Genomic DNA, 18575 nt, shown 5'->3' with positions numbered 1-18575 from the left:
TCATAACTAAAAAAATAAAATTAAAATACATTGTAGAGCTGGAAGGGGTACAGAAAAATAACCCAAGCAACCAATTAGTTAGAGTACTTTCAGAAGAAGGAAAAGCTAAAGGGTTTGAGGGGGTTTTTTAGCTGGGAGAGGGGGCTTGTGCAAGGAAGGAGAATACAATGAAGGTTTATAAAACTATACAACATATCCAAAAAATATTCTCCCTTATAGTATTATAAGTTGGACCCACCTAATGAGATAGATTGGCAGTGGATTCAGGACACATGTAAAGTCTTGCCTCAGCCTTCCCTTACCTAGTGCCCTCAGATGTTTTGGACAATTCCCACAAGCCCCAGCCAGCATAGGTAATGGGAGTTGTAGTCCAAAACATCCAGAGGGCACCAGGCTAAGGAAGGCTGTACCACCACATACAATACATAGTTTATAGAGTTTGCTCCCACGAGTTGTAATAATGGGGCTGTAAAGGAGCATTTAACAAATCTTTGGACAGCAATTGATAAACCTGTTTCATTATTATTCATTTATGAACGACCTTTTTCATCTGCATCTGTGTCAAAGCAAGTGATAAAAAAACACATTAAAAATGCTCTTTAAAAGTTTTTAAAACAGTACAAAAATAAAACACAAAACGAGCCCCTAAGACTCTTCTCCTCCAGCTGGAAAAGCTTGTCAAAACAGAAAATTCCTTCAGTTGTTTCCAGAAGCACAGAAGTGAGCGCCTGTTGTATCTCGACAGGAATGCTGTTGCACAAAACAGGTGCAGCCAGGCTGAGAGCCCTGCTCCAAACCACTATGGAGTGGACTTCTGATGTTTGGGGGGCTTGAAAGGAGAAGCTCTCCTCCAGACCACAGTGACCCACCAGGCATATGAGGGACAAGGCACTTCTCTCAAGTATCAATTGAGGCTAATAATCTACCCAGCTCAGTACTGTCTATAGGCCACCCACTGGCTCTCTGAGGCTTCAGTCAGGAGTGTTTCCTAGCCCACCTAGAGATGTGAGAGTGGAACCTGGCCTTTTCTACAAGTAGAGCATCAACTTTGTCCCTGAGCTATGCCCTCCTTCTTGCTATGGGTATGTGCTGAAGGTCCGGCGTCACAGGAAGAATTCCTCTGAACACACGTTGCGGGAAGCAGCTGTCATCTTCTGTGTCCTGCTTATCGGTTGTCCGGAAACACCTCTGTGAGAAAAAGATGGTGCTGACCTTAATGCACTTCTGGTCAGATAGTGTTAGAGATGCCGTATCTTTTGGCAGAAAATGCAATAAACCCAAGCCAAAGCTGATTCCCAATTGATCAAAACAAAAACACCTAATTTTATCACCCAACCGAGAAAGGTTCTTAACTCTGCACTGACAGTTGCTGCTGAACTCTGCTTACCAGGGAAGAGGCAAAGTCCTGATCAACGTCACAAAGTAAGCAAAAGGGCAGGAGTTAAAATACGAATTCAATTTGCACTGGGAGTTGCTCTTGCCAGGCCAGTTCTATTGCCCACTGTGGCCCTTCTCCGCCAATCATTGCTTAGGAACAGCCTTTGCCAACCTGGCACCCTCCAGAGGTTGTGAACTGCTGATGGGAATTGTAGTCCATCTGGAGGTCACCAGGTTGGCAAAGGCCAAACCTTTTCTGCAAGTTACTCGGTTTTGCATTGAACAGAATTTCCCAGCTGTTCTTAATAACAGCCCATATCCTCTTCTCTATTTGGAAGAAATCCCACTGTCTTCAGTGAAATTTTACTTCCGAACTGGTGTCTAATTAAGGCCACAGTTGTTGAGCAGCCAAATATTAGGAAGGTGCTAACTGGCAACAAATCCACAACTTATGGATTACCCTGGTCCTGGTGGGACTGGGTAGAGAAGTGCCAAAACTAGGCAGGGAGTTTTTGGGGATGGTTGGCGAATGCTTTTCTAGCCTTTAAGCTGCTCCACATTCAAGGTGAACTTGTGCAATTTCAAGAGTGGGGCGGGGCAGGTGAAGAGAAGCTGTTTTGAGTGTAGAACATGAAAGTTGCTAAGGCAATAATTATTTGCACACTTCCTTGGAAGTGAGCCCTTTTGGACTCAGCAGGCTTTACCCTCTGAGTAAACATGGTTAGGCTGGGCATTGCACCTGTCGCTTCTGCCCTTGCCTTTTGAGGGAAAGTTTCATTATAACAAATATAAATAAATGATTCCATAGAACGGTGCTGAGTGTAAGTCTTGACGTCTAAACAGTGACTACTTTGATCAAGTGCGGGGAAATATCTTAGAATCATAGAATGGTTGAGTTGCAGGTCATTTAGTCCAACCCCTTGCAAGGCAGGAATATGCTACTGTCCCATACGGGAATCGAACCTGCAACCTTCGCGTTATCAGCACCATGCACTCACCAAGTGAGCTATCCTCTGCTTGTCTCAGTACTCCCGCCGCTTCCGAGGCATTTGGGGCCCCGCCGAATCCTATGTACGCAAACGCACAGGGACCCCGCCCCCCATGCCTGAAACAGCTACAAGCGTGGACTCGGAGCCCAGACGGCCAAGCCGCCGCCTCGTTCCGGTTTGAGCCTGGAGGCGTGGGGCTGCTAGCTGCCCGTCCCTCGGGGGCCTTCCGGACTGGCTCCTGGGCTTGAGGGGCGGTCAGTGAGTCGGCTGGCCGTTAGGCGGCGGCCGCCACAAGCCCAGCCCAGCCCAGCGCAGGGCGCGACGGGGCGGGCGGGCGGCGCTTGGAGCATTCCGCTGAGCCAGCCGGGCGAGGGAGCGGCGAGCAGACGGGACGGGCGCAGCGCCGAGGCTGGAGCGCCAGCCCGCCACACAAAGGCGATGGCCGAGGCGCGGCGGCGGCGGCAGCAGCAGCAACAGCAGAGGCGGGCGGGCGACAAGTAGCGAAGGGGGCCTGGCTAGGCCCGGGGCGAGGACGGCGGCGGCTCGTGCTGTGGACCGAGAGAGGAGCGTCCAGGATGGGAGGCGGAGGCTGTCCGCAGCCCTCGCTGCTGCTTCTCCTGGGGGTTCTGCTGCTGCTGCTGCGGGCCTCGGCGGGGCCGGTCCCGGGCGAAGTGGACGCCGAGGTAGGTCCCCCGCTCTGCTGCGCTTCTTGTTGCGCCTTGGCCAGGCAGGCCGCCCGGGCAAGGTCTCCCGTCTGCCCCGCCGGCCGAACAAAAGAGCGGCGCTCCGAGGGGAAGGGGCGGACTGGGCCCGCGGGAGGCGTCCAGGAGGTGGCGGCACCGGCAGCAGCCCTGCCTTGCGCTCCCCAGACGGCCACCTGCGCCCCGGGCTCCAGCCCGGAGAGCGCAGGTAGTCGGCGGGGCAACGTCGCAGCGCGGCGGCGGGGGAAGACCCAAGCAGCCGAGGGCCCACGTGGGGTCCCCAGGCTGCTCCCGCCCCACTCCCCGGGAAGGGCGACTCCATCGTGGCCCGCAGCAGGAGGGGCCGAGTACAAATAGGGGGAAAGCGAGTCTGGCCTTGGAACAAGCATCTCGTGGGAAGAGGAGCGCTCAGTTCTTCTTTTGGTCTGTTTGGCTTCCGACTTGATGGCCTGACAGGTGCCCAGCTATGTCCAAATTATGTGGGGTTGAGGGGTGCTGGGGTCGCCTTTTATTTTGCTCTTAAGCTTTGCAGAGCTTTGATCCAAGACTGGAAGAGGGAGGCTAGAGGGAACTTTCTTGGCAAAGTCCTCCTTCTCTGGGCAGTGTAAATGGCAGAGGAGAGCCCTGGGTTCTAGATAAACTCAGGACCCAGGCCCAGCTTTGGCTGGGCTGCCACGGTCTTCCAAACAGCCTTTGCCAAGTTGGTGCCATCCTGATGCTTTAGGCTGCAGCCCCAGCCAGCACAGACAAAGGTCGGGGATGGTGGAAATTGTTATCCAAAATATCGGGTGGGCACCAGGTTGGTGAAGGCTGCTGGGAACCTCAGCGTGACCTCTGCTTTCCAGAATGACTGTTCACAAAAAAAGAGGGGGGGGGGAGGATACCAAAGGGGATCTTGTCAAACTTCTCATCCTGGTTAGTTTTGTCCTCACCCACCTGGACATGAGTGGCAGATGTTGGCAGCCCCAGGACCTGGGCTAGAGCTGCAAGGACAGGTGAATGCCTGCAGTGGCACCACACAGCACAGTCAGGAAAGTACAGGGAAGCCCAAAACGCCTTCCTGGGGGGAAATAAATAGGGGGTGGGAAGAGCTTTGGGCTGCAGCCCTGAAAACAGGCACAGTTGGCAGCAGATGCCCTTGAATCAGTGGCTGGGAGGACCTCCTGTCTCAGAGGAGATGTGCATCAGGGAGCCCAGTGGTCTATGTGTTCACAGGCTGCAGCAACAGCACACACACCAGCCATGAGTAGTTGTGGTGTCTGTGTTTGCAGTTAGTGAGGTGGTGAAGCATTTTCAGCAGAGTCTTCTCTTGCTAAGTTACAACTTGCATGTTATCAGTGCCAAGACCGGATTTCTATTCTAATAATTCAATTGGATTTTTTAAAAATGTTCTCTTCAGAACCTGGGAGAGCAATACAAGCCAAGGTCTCCCCCCCCCCCCCCACCAGAGGTGAGAGAACTTTGCAGGAGGCTTTGGGTGTGTTAGAGAGCAGCTGGCTCAGTATTAAGGAAGTAGTTGCTTTCCTGCAAGGCAAAATGTATGGAGACGTGGGTGAGAACGTAGGCTGACTTTGAAGGAATGGTGCAAGGCGGCAAATGTGAAGTCTGCCTTTGCCAACATGGTGCCCTGCAGCTCCCATTAGGTTGGGGGTGGCTGTATTGTCTTAAAAGGGCAAGCTTCCAAAAATTTATTGTCACTGGACATGGGGAGGTCACAGAGTTTGAAAGAATCTTGGTCTCGGCACTGATGGGAACGGTGCAGCTTGAGGGAAACTTGGAATAGCAAGGCTCTTGGGCTCAGTGTCAAGGAAACAGTGCTTAAAGCAAGCATAGGCAAACTCTGCCCTCCAGATGTTTTGGGACTACAACTCCCGTCATCCCTAGCTAACAGGACCAGCGGTCAGGGATGATGGGAGTTGTAGTCCCAAAACACCTGGAGGGCTGAGTTTTCCTATGCCTGGCTTAAAACCATATTTTGCTGGCATCTTACATCAGTTTAATTGCCTTGCATCTCCTGGTCATCTTCACAGACTTGCTGATTTGTTGGACAAGGAAAGGGCACATACTCCCACCTTGATACCCCTCTCTGTGGTGTAGTGGTTAGAGTGTCAGACTAGGACCTGAGAGTCCAGGGTTCAAATCACACTCAGACGTGAAGTCACTTGGTGACCTTGCCTCTCAGCCTAACCTACCTTACAGGGTTGTTGTGATGATTAAATGAGATGGGGGAAGAACCATGTACACCAGCTTGAGCTCCTTGGAGAAGAAGGTGGGATATAAATGTAATTAAATAAATGGTGGAATTGCCCTAAACTGGCAATTTTCAGGAGTCACGTGTTGAAGAAGCCCAATGTATTACTCACCGAGAAACACTAGCAATTCCCACCCTGGTGATTTTGAACATCTGGGATGGCCAAAATTTGGATTATAAAAATAATGTGCTACTTGCTAATGGCAGCAACTGACCATCACACACTTTGGAAAGTACACGGATAAACCAACGGTGGAAATTTGGTATGTAAAGTTCATCTGCACAAAGGGCTGTCAAGAAAAGGGTCTTCTACCCAGTCTCATTTGACTTTATTAAATATGTAAATTATAGAGCAGAGGAAAGAAATATACCAGCAGAAACATGCAAATTTGTGGAGCCTGTGATAGCTAAAAGGCATGACAATAGAGATCAGTGACCAGGATCTTGGGAACTCTGTGCTGTATACTGTAGACTTGTAGCGCTTGTGAAGATAGTCAGGCTAAACACTGGCTCTTGTTTAATATTTTACTTATTTTTACTTACCTTTGTGGTAATTCTGGAGATTTCTCTCATGCATTTGTTACTGGCAGATTGTAGCCTTGTCTTTACAAAATTAGTAGTGATTAATCTTAAAAAGTGAATTAATCTTAATTCATGTTTTTTTCTTGTGCTTCTCATGTATGACTAATACTAAATGGATTCTGTTATTGTTTGGTTGTTTTCTTTGTATGGTTGTTATTAATATATGTATTCTGCATTATTGTTAGCAAAGCATATTTTTAAAACCCAGTTTAACCAGGGATGACGGGGGACCAAGTCAAGGAATGGGGGTCCTCCACATGTAACAAGGCGTCTGCTGCACCACTTCCAACCTGATGAAAATCTGTTGTCTGCCTCCAGCTTATGATTCTGTGCTTCAGAGTGTATGGGTCAACAAGGCTACCAGCTCCTCATTCACTAGACAATTGTCCTATTCAGCAGTTGGCTGAGAAGCCGACCCACTCACAAGATTTGTTGCTAGCTGGAACGTCCCACATGGAATAAGGGCACCTCAGACTGAGCTGATCTTTCCAGGGGTGGGGATCTGCCTCTTGGGCCAAATTGGACAGGTGGGCAGGGCCACACCTTGCCAATCACACAATGCCATTATGGTGCTTAATAGTCTTGCCTTTTGCAAAAGGGCTATGTGAAGCAGCTCTGGTAGTTAGAGGGGGGAGGCGGGGGCTATCTGAAAGGGGCTTTCCCTTTGCAAAGGTGTCATTTGGAGCAGTGGGTGGGTGTCAGCAGGGTATGGGGGAGTTCCACACAACTCCACAGGTATCACCACCAACCCTTTTCAAGTAGAAGGACAAAGGGATTAAATCCTAGCTCATCAGATGATGAATGGGGATTAAATCCTGATACCTAGGCTGCAGGATCCTGTTCTTAGATGAGGCAGGATTATACCCTGTCCTCCTGCCAATCAGCTGACACCACTAATGGGGAAAATGGCCTCGTGGACCAAAACTGGCCTGCAGGCTACAGGCCATCCTGTTTCATGAATAGTATTGGCTGCCAGCCTGAGAAATGTGTTCATGCAGCTGGGCCTTCCCCCTTCAATTTCTAGTCTGAAAATGGGGGCCACCACCTAATAACGGCTACATATTAATTTGTAGAAAGTTTGCCAGTGTGACAGTAGGGCTTAAACTGGAGGTCCAGGGTTTTAACTCTTGCATGGGCACACAGGAAGGGTTCTTTTATTTTATTTTAAGGAACTGAGTGACACAAAATACATTGAAAGTTGCTTTACTTTTGGAGTGCTTGACAATACCCCACATAAGAAAGGCTTAGGCGTTTTAAAGCAGAAAGGAAATATTCCAGCTGTGTGATTGCAGGCGGTGTGGCTTTTTGCACGCTGATGACAGGGCTCCTCTTCACTTGCAGGGCTGGTTACAGTTCTATGGCTACCTTCCGCAGTCCAACCGCCAGATGTCCACCCTGCGCTCAGCTCAGACCCTCTCCTCAGCCCTCTCTGAGATGCAGAGCTTCTATGGCATCCCTGTGACAGGCATTCTGGATGAAGAGACAAAAGCGTAAGTTTTTTCCTGTTCAGAAGGTCTTCCTCCTGCAGGTCACCTGTGATGGGAAGAGGCATTTCTCCTTGTTGGAGAACTGAGGCACAGCAAAGGAAACTCCAGGAGGATACAATGGATGTTGTGAAGGATGCTCCTTCCTGCGGCCAGCTCAGCCCTCTCTTCCTCCATCCTTTTGCCACTGATCTTTCTGTTAGATGGGAGTTTCCTCTCTCACTCCCCATTCTTCCAAGCACCCAGTTGCTCACCTTAGCACTTTGCAAGAGCAAGGCTAGTGGAGATGGGGGCGACTTCCTTCAGCTTTTAATGTGGGAATTCCCAAATTCATATCTGCAAGAGAATCACTTTTGAGCAAGTGGGCATGGGTCCTGGCTCTTGGTGTCCTGTGTATGTGCGTGAGGGCTTAGGCTTGACTGTCGCTTGCAGGTGGATGAAGCGGCCCCGCTGCGGCGTCGCCGACAAGATTGGGGCTCAAGTCAAGGCCAACATGCGGCGGAAACGCTATGCACTGACTGGGCGGAGGTGGAGCCAGGCTCACCTGAGCTTCAGGTACGTTCCACAGCTGCTGAGGCATGAAGCGGGACTGTTTGGGGAGGGAACCTTTGGTGGGGGGAAGGAACTGGCTGTAGAGTTGACAGAAGCTTGAAGACTTTGCAAATGTCTTTGTGCTTTAAAATGTGCATGATGCAATTTTGCAGAAATACGCTTGATAATCATCTTTAGATTGCAGAGTCTGGAATTACAGAATTCAAAACGCTTTGAGAAACAAAGGAGAGATGGGCAGCATTAGGAGGGGGAAAGTGGAAGATGGGGAGGGAGCATAATTCAGAGGCCCCACCCCTTGCTGACTTTTCTACGCCGCCATAAAGACTAGCAACATCTCTGAAGAACAGGAAGCTGAAGTTAGCCTAGGAAGTTTTGCTTTGCATTTTGCACATGGTATTCATATGGATTATGCTGCGAGTGGACAGAGAACCCCCTCATTTGGTCCCTGCTGCTTTTGCAGAAATGCCTAGAATAGCTGGTTCTGGATCCTGCAAAAGGGGGGGGGAGCATTCTCCCTATAGATTCTCTAGGGCGTTAAAGGCTGACCAGTTTTTTGTGACCTGAGCCTCTGTAGGAAACGGCCTGCCTTGTCAGCTGTGCCACATATGTGGTGGCGGCAGCAGCGATATATAAACCCACATGTGGGTTGAGGTACAGTGGAGGAAAAAAAACCCAGGTGAGACCTCGAGATCAAATGCAAAGTTGCCTCTTCTTAGCAAAAGGGTGACCTGCCCAGATGTGCACTCAACACACCCTCTCCTTCTCTGTCTGCTTGCGTTTTCTGGAGCACCAAAGCCTCAGCAATCACAATATGAAACAGGGGCCAGTTGCTTCTGTGAGCAGGGCAGCCCACTCTCCATTCATTCTTGCTGTAAGCCTCTGTGGAATTCATCTTCCAGTCTTTGCCTTTCCGCTACACCTGCCTTTCAGTAACTTTTTGCTGGTGTGCATCTTTGCTGCTGAAGGGCTCCTTGGGACTAAAAGGCACGTGGCGTTGCAGCTGTGGGGAAGGCTTTCCTTGCATGGTTCCCCCACCCGCTTCCAGTAATGCCTCTCCTTCTGTGTTCCCAGCATCCAGAACTACACAGAGAAGTTGGGGTTCTACTACTCTTACGATGCCGTCCGCCGAGCCTTCCAGGTGTGGGAACGAGTGACGCCCCTCATCTTCCAGGAGATCCCATATGATGAAATCCGGCACAAGAGGAGGAAGGAAGCAGACATCATGGTGCTCTTTGCCTCCGGATTCCATGGGGACAGCTCCCCCTTTGATGGCACCGGGGGCTTTCTGGCACATGCATACTTCCCGGGTCCCGGTATGGGAGGAGACGCGCACTTTGACTTGGATGAGCCCTGGACCCTTGAGAATGCCGACGTGTCTGGTAAGGAAGAATCTCGGGCCTGAGAAGGATGTAAGGAAGGAGTGCTCTTCTTGCCATGGGCAAAGGGATCTGACGTTGACATTGGCCTGGATAACCAGGAACCTCAGTTGGGCCCTGCCTAATGGTTGGCCATGGGTGGGGTTGGCTGGGATTCCTCTTCCACGTCAGCCTAAAAAGCAGTGGAATCGAGGGGAAGTGTTTCTTGTCCAGTGCGGAAGTGAGTGGAGCTGGGGAACGATCCTTCCCTGTTGTCAACAGGGAACAACCTCTTCCTGGTGGCCGTCCATGAGCTGGGGCATTCCTTGGGCCTGGAGCATTCCAACAACCCCAGCGCCATCATGGCTCCTTTCTATCAGTGGATGGACACAGAAAACTTCCAGCTGCCAGATGACGACCTTCGTGGCATCCAGCAGCTCTATGGTGAGTACCAGGCAAACAAGCTGTGTGTGTCTTTTTATGTTTAAGGACTGACCATCAGCTGTCATATGCATGTAAACAAGATTGCAGGATTGGCCTGAGCCATAGACAGATGCTGTGTTATCTTCCCGTTTGTTTGGCAGCTTCTTCATTCATCAGCCGATATATTAAGCTCTGCAGGGCCAGGCAGGGGTCTGAGACTGGGCCTTTTCTGTGATGGGGCCTTGGCTCTGGAATTCCCTTCCTGCTGAGAAGTGATTGGTGCCATCTTCGGCTAGCTTTTGACATCAGTTAAAAATATGTTTATTCCCCCAGGGCTTCTGGAGGGAGAATTGACCTCACAATGAGCTAGTTGATTGTCTGATGTGACTTCTGTTGGGGGTTCATTTCATGTCAAGTTATAGATTACCTGTGAATTGTGTATTTTGCTATATTTTAACAGTTCTGATTGTGTTTTTATATATTTTAGTGCTTTTAGTAAGTCACGCTCAGCTCCTATACCAGATGAAGGGCTGGATATAAGGTGCAATAAACAAAACCCTCTCCCTCTTTTCTTCCTCCTGCCCCACCAACTCAGGTCCTCCAGGGGGACAGCCTCAGCCCACCAAACCCCTCCCTACTGTGGTACCCAGAAAGCCAGGTCCTAAGCCTCCTAGACCACCCCCTCCTGGCAAACCAGACCAGCCCCCCAGCCCAGGCAACCCAGACCAGTACGGCCCAAACATCTGCGACGGGGACTTTGATACAGTGACGATGCTCCGTGGGGAGATGTTTGTGTTCAAGGTACCTGTAGCTTCCTCTGTCCTGCCTCCATGGTTTCTCTCCGCAGTTACCAGAGCGATGCTTTAAGATGAGAGTCTGGCTTGTGCAATGGGGTGTTGAAGGGAGCTCAGGAATAACTGTGCCCCGAATCCCAGGTTTTGTGACTTGTTCAAGTGCCCTAGACCCCTTTCCCTCCTCTTGTCCTAGGGCTGGAGCTCCTAGGCCTGGAGCTCTTGAAGTAGGATATGAGCCTCATTTGCCATGGTGATGGGTGGCACCTACCTGTGGGCGAACCTGTGAATAGGAGAAGGGTGTGGGTGTCATGCCCCAGGTCCAGAATCAGCAGGCCTGAGCTTCCTTTCCCCCAGGGCAGGGGGGAGGCTGTAGAAAGTACTTGATTCACATGCCAGAGGTTCCAGGTTCACTGCTCCTCATTTCCATGTGCCTGAAACCTCGGGGATGGAATCTGCCAGCCATTGTAGACAGTACTGAGCTAGATGGGCCACTGGGCCTGACTTGGTATTAAGCAGCTCCCTGTGTTTTTTTATCCAGGGTCGCTGGTTTTGGCGGGTTCGTCATAACAGGGTGCTGGACAACTACCCCATGCCCATTGGGCACTTCTGGAGGGGCCTCCCTGGGAACATCGATGCTGCATATGAGAGGCAAGACGGGCGCTTCGCCTTCTTTAGAGGTGAGAGAAGTTTAAAGCAAAGGCGCCGTAGAGGGTCTCCTGAGTCTTCTGTCGAGACAGGAGAAATATTCTGTGTGTCTTCTCCTCCCTCTCCTTCCCACTCCAAAGTGCCCCTGTGGGTTTTCCTGACAGACTCCTTTCTCTTCTCCTTGCTGTGGGGCCAGCAGAAGGATGGTGGGCGTTTCATGGGCACCCCTCAGAAAGTCCATGTGTTGTGTTTACCTCAGGGCCTGAAGTTCAGCCCAAAGAGCTGTTCTTAAAACTCCCTCCTGTGCTCTTTAGGGTGGGTGGGGAAGCTGAGTGTTGTGTTCTGGCCCCCTCTGTATTACCATTATCATCATTCATTTAATTAATCACCCTGACAATTACAGAAATCAGGTTGGGCCAAACAATATGCACTTCAAGTGTGAAAAACGAGGATTAAAAAGTAGTGTAAACAGACAGGCGCCTGCACTCAGCGCTGACATCAGCAACCTGACCCACCCACCCCCATCCTGCCCCATACAGATTATTGAGGTGGAATAGGCAGGACTTGATAGATGCCATAGAATTGGGCATGGAGGTGGAAGGGGGGTTCCCCACAAGAAAGACAGGCTTCTTGTGTGCTTGACGGCCCGGCCTCGGCCTAATTTTCTTTTCTGCCCTTCCTCCAGGGGATCAGTACTGGCTTTTCCGTGAGGCAAATTTGGAAGCGGGTTACCCACAACCCCTGACCAGCTACGGACAGGGCATTCCTTACGACAAGATGGACGCAGCCATCTGGTGGGAGCCTACAGGGCACACCTTCTTCTTCAGAGGGGACAGGTGGGTAGCTGGCGTGTGAAAGGCGGCAGCAGGTCTTTTTTTCCAGCCAGAACTCAGTTCCGGCACCTCTCAGCCCAGCACCATTGTCATTATAAGAGAACAAGGGAGGCATTCTTGGTGAGTTTTTCTAATAGCACTTGGTGGCAGGATCTTCAGATGGCTGGAGAATCCCGAGATTTTTGCCTCCTAACCTTCCCAGGGGCTGAGGCGTTTACCAAAGGTGTGGGCAGGGTTTGTAAAGAGGTCCCCAATTCAGGGACGATGTTTTCCCCCTGCCCTTTAAGGCTAGCACTTAGAGTTTGATAAAGAAGTTTGGAGTGTGAATGGTGAAAGAAGGGACAGTGATTCACATTCCTGCATTGTGCGGGGGGGGGGGGTTGGACTAGATGCTCCTTGGGGATCCAACTCTATGACTCTATGATGCTAGGTACTGGCGTTTTGATGAGGAGAGCCATTCTGTGGATCCAGGATACCCAAGGAAGATCAGCGTATGGGCTGGAATCCCTCATGCCCCCAAGGGAGCCTTCTTAAGTTCTGATGCCAGTAAGTAGAAAAGGACCCTGACCTGGCAAGACAAATGTGGACTCTCGGTATAGTGAGCAAAGTAGCAGCTTGAGGAGCAGGTTGCTAAAGTTATGAACGCTAATAATAAATATTTCGTTAGCGCTGTTGGAAGCAGGAAACCAGAGAGGATAAAGACGGGCATTAGGTCACAGGACATCGGGGACTACAATTCCCATCAGCTCCAGTGAGCATGTTGGGAACTGGTGATGATGGGAATTGTGGTCCCCTTTACAGATTTGCTATCCTTGCATTAGATGTTACAGGAAAGAGCAAAGCTTGTTCTTCCATCTACACTGAAGATGATGCTGGAAAGAGACCCACATCTAAACCCTTTGTGAGGAAGGGGGGGAGAAGAAAGAGATCTGCAAAATAACTTTTTTTGTAAACCACTTTCAGGTTTGCGTACAATCAAGGAGTATATAAACGTTGTTAAAATAAAAGAACTTTTCAGAGCTACCCGCTAAACTAAAAGCTAGCAAGTTGGCATTCAAATGTGGAAATGCCAGTCTTGTAGCAACAATATGCAGCTTGTTGAAGTCTGCTTCCTTACTCCACGGGAGGATAGTTGATAGCCCTATTTGCAGGTCACCCAGCAAGTTGTGCCTCTGAAGGAGCCTTTCACTCCTCCTTACTCTCACGCAGAGCAGGGAACGAGGCACCATCGCCGGCTTCACATCATGTTTCAATTAGGGATTGTGGTTTGTTCTGCTCCCGAGAAACCATGGCCAGTTAACCAAGAAGAAAACGGCTTCAGACTGTGGTTTGTTGGGCGTGAAATAAAACTCATGATCCTTGTTCAAAGCCAGGGGGGCGGCTTCTTTCCTCTTTGTGTAACCTGAGAGGAGGAAAAGAACAGGTCCTCTCAGGTGTACCCTGAGTAATAAATTACTTTTTATTTCTTTTTGCTGCCATTGCCCAAACGGGGAGTTTTGGGAAGCTAGAAAAATTTGCTTGGGGAGAGGGCACAGATCAGGCCCCCTAAGTGGGAATTAGCTACCCACTGCACTCCATGATTTAACTGTGGTTTACTGTGAGGTGTGAACTGAGTCAATGTAAAGCCAGCTCCTTAAAAATGATCCAAGGAGTTCTTGAGAGCTACTGGCCCATCTGCTTGAATTATGTCCCCCACGTGGATTGTAAAGCATGATCACAGCAGCAATGCTCTGCTGAGGAATGAATGAATAGTTTTTTTTCACCATGGAGCTAACTGAACAGTACAGTCCTGCAAGAATCTGTATTAGGACCAATAGGGTTAAATATATTTATTGATAATCCAGAGTCAGGGGAATGGTACGGTGATTTAGTTCGCAAAGGGCCTCAAATAATTCATAACAGTGGAAGCCAATGCTTAATGATACAAGCAGCTAAGAATACACCAGAATATCATTATTTATTTTTTCTTTCATTCATTTAAAAGCATTTTATATACAACTTATTATTTCAAAAATCTCTAGGTGGTTTTATGGTCTAAAAATAAACAATATATCACAAAAACAAAACCGGTTAGAGAGTAATATAAATACATATAAAGTAATATAAAAGTGGATTAAGCAGGAATTTGGAAAAAGCAAACACATAAAGCAGATCTTAAGAGTCACAGAAAGCCTGGGCAAAAAGAGAACGTGAAAAAGCTGTGAGCCGTGGAAAGGGACCCCAACTAACAGTGCCTACCACCTCCTGTTTTCCAGCCTACACTTACTTCTACAAAGGCAGAATGTACTGGAAGTTTGACAATGAGCGGCTGAAAACAGAACCTGGGTACCCCAAGTCGATCCTGCGGGACTTCATGGGATGCCACGACGAGGTGGCCACAAACCCCGACCCCGGCCGCAGGTGGCCCGATGTGGGCAAGCCCCCCTCCCGCCCCGATGGCCCGGGGCAGGACAAGGAAGAGGAGGTGGTGGTGGATGAGGAAGACAATGCCGTGGACACTCACCCTGCAGAGAAGGACAAGGAAGCCGAAGCGGAGGACGATTATAGTGATGGCGTGGGAGGCGGCCGGGAGCAGGGTCCTGGCCATGGCAGCGATGTGGACATCGTGGTGCACATTAACGATTACCCCCTGACCATGAGCATCATCATGGTGACGCTGCTGCTCCTGCTCCTGCTCTGCATCCTGGGCCTCGTCTACGTCATCGTGCAGCTGCAGCGGAAGGGCACCCCACGCATGCTGCTCTATTGCAAGCGCTCCCTGCAGGACTGGGTCTGAAGCCACAGCTGACCTGGCTGCTGCTACTGCTGCTGCTGCTGCTTCCGCACCACCTCCAAGCTCCATCAAGAGCTTTGGAGCACAGGACAGGTGGGGAAACTGCCTTGTCTTCCCCCGGGCATCTCTGGAGGAGAAGCTCTTGAAGTCTCTGGGCTCGTCTGGACCACGGCTCCCAGCAGAGTCTTTTCACAGGAAGGTCCCCCATCCCTACCTTTGTGCCTCAGCCTTGGAGACCCCGCCTCCCCCCAGGCATGGGCAGGTGGAAGGTGTGTGACTGACCTCCCCTGTTTGATTGGCCTGCCCGAGTGACGGACAGCCCTTTGGAAAGGGTGCGGCATGTGGCCTTCTCTTAACCTGTGGGTCTCGTCCCCCCTCGTCTACCTGATACACGCATGGCAGTCCAGGCCTGTTTGCAAGGTCTGAAGGAGGGGGTCCTGCTTCCCCACTTTGTGTCTGTGCCACCCCTGCTGTGCATGTACTCCAAAAACTGTGACCTGATGCCCCCCGCCCCCTTGGGGGTGGGAGAGACACTTCATTGCCTGCCAGGGCAAGTTACTGAGTCCTCCCCCATCCCCAGCCAATGGGCTGCCCTGGACAGGTTGGTGTGCCCATGGATAGCTGCAGATGTGTTCTCCCTTGGGCTCAGTAACCGACATCCTGAAAACCTTGACTTTTATTTTCAAAGGTGCTTCCCGTCCCACCCTGCCTCTTCATTTGCAGAGCAAAACGTGGGAAACTTTTCTACTGTAATTGCCAGAGCTACTACTGCTGTGAGGAGATTGCGCAGGAATATTTGGAGAAGGGACTGTTTGGGTGCCCTGTGTGTGTGCATGTCTGTGTGACTGTCTCCTTCCCACTATGTGACTACTGCTCCTTACCTACCTCTCCCCCCGCATTTCCTACTTCTCTTTGTTCCCATTGCCCTGGTCTTTGCTGCATATCTTGGAAGCAGACTCTGCTGGGCGGAATAGCCTTGATGCAGACATAGCCCTGGGGTTTGGGTTCCTGGGCTGCCTTGGAGGCTGTTGGGGGTGTTGTGCTGTAACTGTGAATGAGGAGTGACCATGTGGCTTGATTTCTGAGGCTGCCCTGTATCACTTTGGAGTAGGCGATGATTCAGCTCCTCAAAGGAGGGACCTGAGCTGGTGTAAGGATAACCCCTGGGCTTTGGAAGGCTGAGGACCAGTTTGTCCATGGAATATATCCTCTCTCCCAAGGAAGGTGGAGATGTACACTCACCTTGCGTGAACTGAGTGCATGAGACATTCGCACAGGCAGTTCACCTGAAAAATTGGCCACGGAAATTACGCAAGTGTGCATTTTCCTGAAAGTGGGAGGTGCAAGGAGGATGGCCTTACTAAACCTATGCAGGGTTGCAGAACTCGGCTCAAGGCCATGAGAGATTTATGTTGAGATCAGTTGGGCACTAGGGCTGCTGTCCTAACAGGTTTTGTTCTCTCCAAAGAGACTCTGCAACCACTCCTTGCAACACAGCTATAGTTCCCTTGGTCTCTCAAGATGCACTTCCAGGCAGCGCCAACATTTGAGGGGGAGCCTGCCCCCCTTCCTCTTTGGCCACTCTCTTGCCTCAGAGTTTCTGCCTCCAACTACCAACCGCCTTGCGTCGCAACAGGCAAAAGAAGCAAAGTTGCATTGATTTACATAGATTTCTGTGACTTCCAAGTGCCTTCACATAGCATTTTGGGGTGCATTTCTTTGGACTGTAAATAGGAAGGATTCTATAACCTGTACATGTTATACAAATTAAGCGGGCCTGCTTGTACGATCATTTATTCTGCTTCTGTCAATGGTAATGAGGACCAAAGAGCAAAGAACCCCCTACCCCTTCCCTAATCACTGGAGATCTAATTTAATGGCTCTTTTCCCTTTCTGAGGCTTCTCTAGGTGTTTTCCTCTCAGCTTCACAGATATTAATATTTTTATGCTTGAAATTAGCACCATATTGTGGCTTGTCTTCCTGTTCTCTGAATCTCTGAAGCTGAGCAGACTGAGAATCCTCTCTCATCCCCGCTCCCTTTCTCATTTGTATTTAAAACATGATTGCCCTCCTCAGTCTTCTCTACAGTGACAGGAACACAATCTCCTTGATTCTGAAAAGGGAACCCCCCCCCCATGCCTAGGAGTTCCCCACAGGCCCTGTTCCTGCCCACTGCCCTCCTATAGGCTCTTTAGCCTCTTATCTCTACACTATTTCTCTCGTTAATAATAATTACATGTATTTTTGAAAACCTGGAGCTTTGGAAGCAGAATTAATGATGCAGCGTAAGCAATTGCACATAATTTTTTTGGGGGGGGGGGTTGTGGGTGGGTGGGAGTCCACATATAAACCTGGCTGTCTGCATGAAGAAAGCAAAACCACCCCTACTTGGAGAGACCCTCTTCAGCCCCTTGCTCAAGCCTAGCTCAATTTGTCCTGAATATGTTATTTCCAGAAAAGTGAGCTCCAGAACACATCAAATAGTTGTTGTTTAAAAGACACACCATTTTGCCTTTCTTAAGAGCACCCAGGTTCTCGTGTTCAGGCCAGGCCTGGCAGCATCTGCTTCTTTCCTCCTGGTCCTCCCTTTGGGTCCTGGCTCCAACTCTTCCCTCTTCCTCTATTGTTGTTGCAGAAGTCATCCAATATCTAGGTTGACTGACTTGGCAAAATGAGCCTAATTTTGTGCATACACTGGTGTAAAACTTGCTGCTGTGAGTGTTGACATCTCTGTGGTAGTGGGGTGGGGGTTGTGGCCTGAACCCAAGCAGTCTCCCCCAGCCCTGCCCTTCATCCAAACCGACTTTCTCTTCCCCCTCCATTCTAAAACCACAACAAGCTGTCTCCTGCTTTTACATTGATGGGAGCAAAGCAGAGTCATGTGCAAAAAAAAGAAGAAGAAGAAAAGGGGGGCACCAGGTCACAAGTAGAACTTCAGACACGGTTGAACCCCGAAACTTTAAAACAGCAAGAGAAAATGAAACCCCAGCTTTGCTGTGGGGATGAGGGCCAGCCTGCTGTTCTCGGAGCGTGCCTTCGATGGGCCGAATATATTGGTGCATCTCCTAAGTGCAAAGACTGAAAAGCCAATTAATTTTCAATGCTCAGAACTACCAAAAAAAATGAAACCTTCACAGCTTGCCAATAAACCACAACATTTGTGCTGACCTTTAGGTTTTGAAGCGTGGAACTCATTTTGCCTCCAAGTGCGCTTTCAGCAATTTTCTGTGGCGTCTATTTCTTTTTAAAAGCTGTGTTTTCGATAGGATAATGTCTGCCTGTAGCTCTGGGTTTTCCCATTTTGTTCCCAGAATTGCCATTTTAGTTAGGTATCTGTTGTGCGTTAATCATTTTGTGGAGATTATAATGCCAAAGGGAATATTCTCTTCCACACCCACCTTGTGTGTCTCCCGCAAAGCCACCAGTGATGCTGATGGCTAAGAATGGGGTGGATGTCTGGGTTCTGGTGCCTGAGATAGGTCTTTTGGGGAACCACACTATTCCTGGGACTGTAATCTGTTTTAGCTGGTTTCAATTTTAAATCACCTGCCCTGGGACCTGCTGGTGAAGGGGTAGCAATAAATCTAATAATAAAAATAACAAAGCATGCTTGCCCTACATGCACTTTCTTGTTGAAAAGGCAGCAGGTTCTTCCACACACATAGACCAGGGGCACTTTGGTCTGCATCTTCCTGCTGTAGAGAAGGCCTTGGTTTGGGGTCCTCTTAGGTAGCAATCCCTGATGGCTCTCGCTGGTGGCTTTTGCTCCGCACACACAAAAGCCACTAAGGCAACAGGTGCCAGGTTGCACCTTG

The 18575-nt window shown here is 49.9% G+C and overlaps 1 protein-coding gene across 1 annotated transcript; it reads left to right on the top strand.

Moving 5' to 3' along the window:
• Positions 1-2397: 2397 nt before the first annotated feature.
• Positions 2398-17928, top strand: MMP15 (matrix metallopeptidase 15). The gene is made up of 10 exons (XM_083453329.1): positions 2398-3049; positions 7242-7390; positions 7817-7939; positions 9008-9315; positions 9574-9735; positions 10310-10515; positions 11047-11185; positions 11839-11989; positions 12417-12532; positions 14242-17928. Exons 1-10 carry the CDS (start codon positions 2942-2944, stop codon positions 14760-14762), a joined length of 1983 nt encoding a protein of 660 aa, XP_083309455.1. The 5' UTR covers positions 2398-2941; the 3' UTR covers positions 14763-17928.
• Positions 17929-18575: the final 647 nt, after the last annotated feature.

Source organism: Podarcis tiliguerta (genome assembly GCF_965153285.1).
Source record: "Podarcis tiliguerta genome assembly, chromosome: 8".
Classification (NCBI taxonomy): domain Eukaryota; kingdom Metazoa; phylum Chordata; class Lepidosauria; order Squamata; family Lacertidae; genus Podarcis; species Podarcis tiliguerta.
The sequence above is the reverse complement of the archived record's forward strand: the minus strand, read 5'-3'. Positions and strand labels throughout refer to the sequence as shown.

Coding starts and splice junctions, on each gene's coding strand:
- MMP15 (XM_083453329.1), top strand. CDS start 2,942: ATGGGAGGCGGAGGCTGTCCGCAGCCCTCGCTGCTGCTTCTCCTGGGG. Junction 7,940..9,007: donor CAGGCTCACCTGAGCTTCAG/GTACGTTCCACA, acceptor CTGTGTTCCCAG/CATCCAGAACTACACAGAGA. Junction 12,533..14,241: donor CTTCTTAAGTTCTGATGCCA/GTAAGTAGAAAA, acceptor CCTGTTTTCCAG/CCTACACTTACTTCTACAAA.